Raw genomic sequence first — 6,845 nt, forward strand, 5'->3', positions numbered from 1 at the left:
CCTGTGGGGAAAGCTCACGAGTTCTGGGACGCTCAGCTGGGGAAGGGAGAGTTGAAAGAGGAAGCAGAGTTTAACAGTTGTGCTGAGAGCCTGTTAGGTCCTAGCTCTGTGCTAAGCCCTGCAGGGAAGGGGAGACTGGATGCTCTGCCCTCAGGAATTTAGGATTTGCGGCAGAGGTAAACGCCATGCATGTGAAATGATGGACATGAGCAGACAATACAGGATTAATTGCTGAGCTGAGTGTTCTGAAAAGTAAGTTACAGGAGCTCATTGAAGGGAGTTTCATTTGGGCCAAACTGGTTAGGGAAGACTTCAGGGAGAAGATGGGACTTGGGCCAAGCCTTACAGAGAGATAAGCTAGGGTCTGACAGGGCAGAGTGGAAGCTGAAGAGCATTTCAGGTAGATGGGAGGGCATGAGCACAGGTGTGGAGGTGTGGATGATGACAGAATATTCAGGGCACCGAGGAGACAGTGCTGGCTGGCCAAGGGCGTTAGGTGGTAGCAGGACATGGTAGACCTGTGTGAACTGCACTGAAGCTGAGAGGCTGTGGTTCAGCTGAGAGCCATGCTACGTGGGAGAGCATAGAAAGACAAGCAGAGGGTGAGGAAATTGGGCTTGGGCAACACAAGGGTTGGGGTGGAGAAGGAACAGTCAGTGCAGAGGTGGAGAGTGGCCTGAGAGGAGGGAGACCCAGGAGAGCATTGTATTGTTGTGGGAGTGTCAAGCGGGGCGGGGGGGGGGGGGTAGTGGGGGGACACTGTGCCACAGGTGCCAAGGCAGGGAGCGAAAGTGGTCTGAAAGGACACCTTGGGGTTTGGCCATTCGTGAGCCCTCAGTGAGAAGATCCTGAGAAGAGAGCCTGAGGAGGAAGCCAGACTGACCAGACTTAGGAGCAAGCAAGTGGGAGGAACGGGGCAAGGAGTGTCTGACCAGCTTATGGAGGAAAGGACTAGAGCTGGACAATGCCTGTCAGTTGTTTCATGGAAAACGGAGACTAGTTATGTGTTCTTAAACTCCAAAGGCAGAAGATACATTGGGGGAACTTCTTTCATTGACTCAATAGTTATTGAGTGCCTACCATGTGCCAGGCAGAATCCGCTAGGAGCTGAGAGAATAGTGGCAAACAAAATGGAAGCAGGACCTACCCCAGCAGTCCACTGGGGAAAGCAACAGCAAACGGGTCAATGAATGGAGAATCACAATTACTGTGGCTGACAAGTGCTTTGAAGGCAGTTAGCAGGGAGCTGTGACAGAGGGGACTCGGGGAAAGCCCGGGGAGGCGGTGTTTCTGCTGAGACCTGAAGCATGAGATGGAGATAATCTAGGAAGAGCCAGGGGAAGAGCATTCCTGGCAGAGGGAACAGCATGTGCAAAGGTCGTGGAGCAGAAAGGACTTGCCATGTTTGGCAGGCAGGGATCAGAGTATCACGAGGCCTTGTGGTGCAATGAGAAAGCTGCTAAGGTTTTTAAAGCTGGGGGTGACATGATAAAATGAACTTTAAAGAGTCACACTGGCTGCCTTGAAGAGAATCGATCACATGGGGAAACCCAGTGGAAAACCAGTTAGGAGGCGACTGCATGAGTGCAGGGGAGAGTTGACATGGCTGGTCTAGGGCAGTGATGGCGAACCTTTTGAGCTCGGCGTGTCAGCATTTTGAAAAACCCTAACTTAACTCTGGTGCCGTGTCACATATAGACATTTTTTGATCTTTGCAACCATAGTAAAACAAAGACTTATATTTTTGATATTTATTTTATATATTTAAATGCCATTTAACAAAGAAAAATCAACCAAAAAAATGAGTTCGCGTGTCACCTCTGACACGAGTGTCATAGGTTCACCATCACTGGTCTAGGTCCTAGGATGGTGTCGGAGAGATGCAAATAGTCTTATTCGTCAAGGATGCTTTGGAGGATGGGGTTGGGAATGGTTCGGTTTTGGAACCTGAAAGGAGCATGGCACATGGTGAGGTGAGGCGTGGACATGCCAGTGAGGAATGATATAGGGGTCTAAGCCCTGAACCAGCCTCAGATCCTGTTGTGGATGTGGCCAGGTCTGAGCGGTATCCTTCACTCTATTCAGCTCATCATCCACGGCAGCTTCGCTCTGGTCCAGCTGCCCCGTTTCCACATCTTCTTCCTGGTCCCGGCACTAATCTACGGGGGGGACAAGCTGGTGAGCCTGAGCCGGAAGAAGGTGGAGATCAGCGTGGTGAAGGCCGAGCTGCTGCCTTCAGGTACCAGCAAGAGGCTGTCAGGGGCCCAGCTTGGTGGGACTGGGAAGCAAAGCAGAGCCTGGACCTTGCAGTCTCCTAGCCTGGCCCCGTGGAGTTGGCAGGGGCCTTGGGGTGGAAGGGATGAGGGAGCTGGTAAAAGAAGCTCTTTGCCAGGGGCCCTGAGCCTCTTTCACAACAGAGAGGAGAAGCCCAGGCCAGGCTGTTCCTTGCCCTGCTGACCACCAGCCCCTCCTCAGGGCAGACAGGGCCTGAGGGGAGTAATGAGGTCTGATGGGGGGAGGTCCCTGGCATATTCCAGAGCAGGGCTGAGGCTGTAGTTGGGGAACTCTCTGGAGACCACACTGTTGCTGGGTTCAGGACAGCAGCCTCACGCCCACCTCCCCTCCTCAGGGGTGACCCACCTGCAGTTCCAGCGGCCTCAAGGCTTTGAGTACAAGTCAGGACAGTGGGTGCGGATCGCCTGCCTGGCTCTGGGGACCACCGAGTACCACCCCTTCACACTGACTTCTGCGCCCCATGAGGACACGCTCAGCCTGCACATCCGGGCGGCAGGGCCCTGGACCACTCGCCTCAGGGAGATCTACTCACCCCCGACCAACGGCTGTGCCAGCTACCCGAAGGTGCCCAGACCCAGGCCAGATGTGCCACATGCTCCCACAGCCCTTTAGTAGGCCTCGACTCTGCAGCACCAGACGCCCACTGTGCTCCTCCCTCCTCCATCCAGAGACTGGCTGTCCCAGATAAAGCCACAGTCCCCCTCCCCCCTCACTCCATTAACCTACCTGCTTTTTCTTGCCTCTCATTTCTGGCTTCAGAACTGTGGTGGTAGCTGAGAGCTTAACTCACACCCACTCTTGTCCCTGCAGTTGTACCTCGATGGGCCATTTGGAGAGGGCCACCAGGAATGGCATAAGTTTGAGGTGTCAGTGCTGGTAGGAGGGGGCATTGGGGTCACCCCCTTTGCCTCTATCCTCAAAGACCTGGTCTTCAAGTCGTCAGTCAGCTATCAAGTGTTCTGTAAGAAGGTAAGTGCCCCCCAGCCCATGTCCCTTGTTCATGATCACTGCGTCCATCTGTGCTGGCTCTCCTGCCTCTGTTCTTGGTCTCCCTAGTCCAGGCAAGGCCAAGCTGGCCTGGCCCTGGGTGGGCTGGGGTGGGGTGGGCAGGATATCCGCAGATCCTAAAGGACAGAGTTAGTTTGTTGATGCCCCTGAGCTCCTTCCCTCAGTTATGAAGCACCCCACACAGGGAATCCCTCCAGGCAGGCTGGAGAAAGGTGAAGAAACTCCCCTCCTACAGGGAAAGCTAGCACTTGGGGCATTGTCGGGCTGGGAGAAGGAAGGGCACGCTTGGGGTGGGGCACAGGTGAAACTGGCTTTGCTCTCAAGAGTAAGAGAACAGGAGGTGGTAGGCAGGGCTGATGGGCACGGCTGGCTCCAGGCACACAGCCCAGGCCCTCAGGACCCCTCCATGCCAGGCCCCTTCACCCCAGCCTGCACCTTGTGGCAGGCCCCTGCTTGTCTCTCTAGGCCTGGCAGGTGAGTCAGGAGTGCAGGAATGCAGCAGGCAGAGGCCCAGCCCATATGCTGTCAGCATTCAGAGGTGACAGACAGTTCTCTGCTCCTCTGTCCAAGCTAGCTCTGCCTGTGCTTCCTTTTTGGAAAAAAATAATTTATATTATATATATATATATATATATATATATATATATATATATATATATATATATGATTTCAGAGAGGAAGGGAGAGATAGAAATATCAATGGTAAGAGAGAATCATGATTGGCTGCCTCCTGCACACCCCCCACTGGAGATTGAGCCTGCAACCCAGGCATGTGCCCTGACTGGGAATTGAACTGTGACCTCCTGCATAGGTCGACGCTCAACCACTGAGCCACACTGGCCAGGCTGCCTCTGATTCTTAACCCAAACAGTCCCACTTTCCCCCATCAGAAGCTGGAGATGGGTTCTCCTAGGGAAGTTTCCATCCCCCTGGTCTCTGAGTCCATTCCCATCCCCTCCAGACAGCCAGCTGGGTCTTCCCTGAAGATGTTCTGTGACAAGCCCTTTAGTGGTACCCTCTCCTTCTGGGCCTAAGGAGGGCACATTGGAGAGAGTGGCAGGATAGGCTCAGACCGTCAGGTGCCCCAGGCTGTCACTTACTTGCACTTCTCCATGCCCTGGGGCAACTCCATGTCCTGCTCCAGAGCCTGGCCCTGTGGCCCCCTACACTCCATTCCCCAGGATATCTGGAGAGGGGCACCCGCTGGCCAAAAGAGTTCTATTGGTGTGCAAATCCCTGGGGTATAAGGAGCCTGAGCTGAGCTGGGCCCTAAGCTCCAGCCCTGTCCCCAGATCTACTTCATCTGGGTGACACGGACCCAGCGGCAGTTCGAGTGGCTGGCTGACATCATCCGGGAGGTGGAGGAGAATGACCACCAGGACCTGGTGTCCGTGCACATCTACATCACCCAGCTGGCTGAGAAGTTCGACCTCAGGACCACCATGCTGGTACGTCAGGGCCGGCCAGGCAGGGTAGCTCAGTGGTTGAGTGGGTTAGCAGGGTAAGGCAGGATGGCCAGGGAGGGTTGGCAGGAGGCACAGAGCAAGTGGCTTCTATACTCAGCCTCCAGCTCCCTTCCCAACCCAGGCTTTGGGTTGGCTTGGGCTGACCCTGATTGTCCTTGTCTTGACCTGCCCCTGTGCCCCTAGTACATCTGTGAGCGGCACTTCCAGAAGGTGCTTAACCGGAGTCTGTTCACGGGCCTGCGCTCTGTCACCCACTTTGGTCGCCCCCCCTTTGAGCCCTTCTTCAACTCCCTGCAGGAGGTTCACCCACAGGTCAGTTCCCCCGCCCCCCATCCAGGGTCTCTTCAGTTTATCCTCTGAGCAAAGCTCCCAAACCTGCTCCATCAGGGAAGCTATTGACTGCCGATGAGAACCCATCACCCCCTGGGAAGTTGGTGGGGTAACGAAATGGGAAAGGAGAAGAGGGGGTCACCCTGAGGGGGAAGTGGGGAGGCAGGCAACAGGGACTTGCCACTTCTGAAGCCATGATGCCTTCCTTGTTCAGAAGGAAGAGCTCAATGATTGAGCTAGTCCTCACCATAAACTCAGAGCTACCCTTCACACTAATGCTGAGCCAGGCCTCATCCTGGACACTGAGCTGATCTTCACCATGAACACTGAGCAAGCCACTGCTCTCATAAGCACTGGGTGAGCCCTTAATGAGACACTAAGCTATCCCTCAACTCGAACATTGATTAACCCAGCCCCATATCGGAAACTGCTCTTGAAGCTTGCACTTGAAGCTGGCAAATGCTTGGAAGGGGTAGAGGCTGGACCCACCGAGAGAAGGTCTACTAAAATCAAGTTGGATTTAAAAACACCAAGCTGGCCCTCACCAGGCATGGTAGAAGCAAACTTTCACAGGAACGTGGAATGAGCCCTCATCAGGAGACTCTTCATGGCTTTAACATGGACCCTGAGCTAGCCCTCCCTCCGAACACTGAGCTAGCCTTCACTTCTTCCTTCCCCAACAGGTCCGGAAGATTGGGGTGTTCAGCTGTGGCCCCCCTGGCATGACCAAGAATGTGGAAAAAGCCTGTCAGCTCATTAACAGGCAGGACCGGACTCATTTCTCCCACCATTACGAGAACTTCTAGGCCTCCTGCCCAGGGGCTCCACCCACTGCCTGCTGAGCAGAGGTTTGGGTCACACCTCGCCTCACCTCTGTACTTCCTGTTTCTGGTTCCCTCGCCTTCTCCCCACTCCCACCTGCCAACCTTGGTCCGGGTGGCCATGGTCAGTCACCGCATGTGGGTTCAGGGACCCCAGACTCATAGTCTCAGCCTGGAGAAGTGGGAGGCACTGTCCGGGGACTAGAGGTTGGGAGCTATTGTTTTGGGGGCAAAATGACAGCTCTTCTTCCAAACTAAGAAAAATTTCAAAAGACTGGGGCTGACAAGTGGTAAGTTGTGTGTGTGTGTGTGTGTGTGTGTGTGTGCGCGTGCGTGTGTATAGGGGGCTGTGACCCTAAGGATGAAGTGGGAGCACAAATGCTGGCGTCTTAGAACTCCTCCCCTAAGTCCTCCCCTTCTTCTGGGCTTTCCACTATCAAAAGGGCTGGCAAATGCCTTCAAGGGGACAGAGGCTGGACCCCAGAGAGAAATTTATAGGAAATCTCTCAGCACCTCAGTTTAACAGCACAATTGATCTTCTCTCCCAAGTTCTTAAACAGGCTCTGTAGTCAGAACCTGGCTCAATATCTCTCTATGTAGTGCTCTTCAGACATTCTCTGCTCTTCTTGTTCCATAGCCTCCTCTACAAATAAACCACTTTTCTGCCCCCTGGGCTGCTTTATTCTGCCCCAGGATGGGGTAAGCACTGGCAGAAGAAGCCACTCAACCGGCCGGCTAACAGGCCAATGCAGACATTCTCTGAGCTTGCTAGTATCCTCTGAATAAAGGAACCCGTCCAGGCCAAGCACACCAGCTAGAGACCCCTTCCCCTGCTCAAGGGCACCCTTCCTGACAGAGGGCCTCTCTGAGTGGCGAGTGTGAGTCTTCTGAAGCCTGGTCAGGAGGGGGCGAGGTGTGAGGGGTT

The 6,845-nt window shown here is 54.4% G+C and overlaps 1 protein-coding gene and 1 long non-coding RNA gene across 4 annotated transcripts in view; one reads left to right on the forward strand and one right to left on the reverse strand.

The window, feature by feature from the left end:
• The window catches only part of DUOX1 (dual oxidase 1), a 39,823-nt gene extending 33,236 nt beyond the window's left edge, over positions 1–6,587 (forward strand). For 2 of the 3 annotated variants that reach the window (XM_036300141.1, XM_036300157.1), the window contains 6 exons: positions 2,086–2,239; positions 2,630–2,859; positions 3,106–3,264; positions 4,596–4,751; positions 4,953–5,081; positions 5,783–6,587. In XM_036300141.1, the coding sequence (XP_036156034.1) occupies positions 2,086–2,239; positions 2,630–2,859; positions 3,106–3,264; positions 4,596–4,751; positions 4,953–5,081; positions 5,783–5,905 (951 nt within the window). In that variant the 3' untranslated portion in view covers positions 5,906–6,587. The remainder of the gene's footprint in view (positions 1–2,085; positions 2,240–2,629; positions 2,860–3,105; positions 3,265–4,595; positions 4,752–4,952; positions 5,082–5,782) is intronic. The other variant, XM_036300149.1, reaches the window with a different exon arrangement.
• LOC118651259 lies at positions 1,737–3,092 on the reverse strand. Its single transcript, XR_004966158.1, has 2 exons — positions 3,022–3,092; positions 1,737–2,344 (listed from the first exon to the last, which is right to left on the reverse strand). It is a non-coding gene; the product is annotated as an uncharacterized LOC118651259 (long non-coding RNA).
• Positions 6,588–6,845: the final 258 nt, after the last annotated feature.

This window comes from Myotis myotis, unplaced genomic scaffold (assembly GCF_014108235.1).
Source record: "Myotis myotis isolate mMyoMyo1 unplaced genomic scaffold, mMyoMyo1.p scaffold_m19_p_1, whole genome shotgun sequence".
Classification (NCBI taxonomy): Eukaryota; Metazoa; Chordata; class Mammalia; order Chiroptera; family Vespertilionidae; genus Myotis; species Myotis myotis.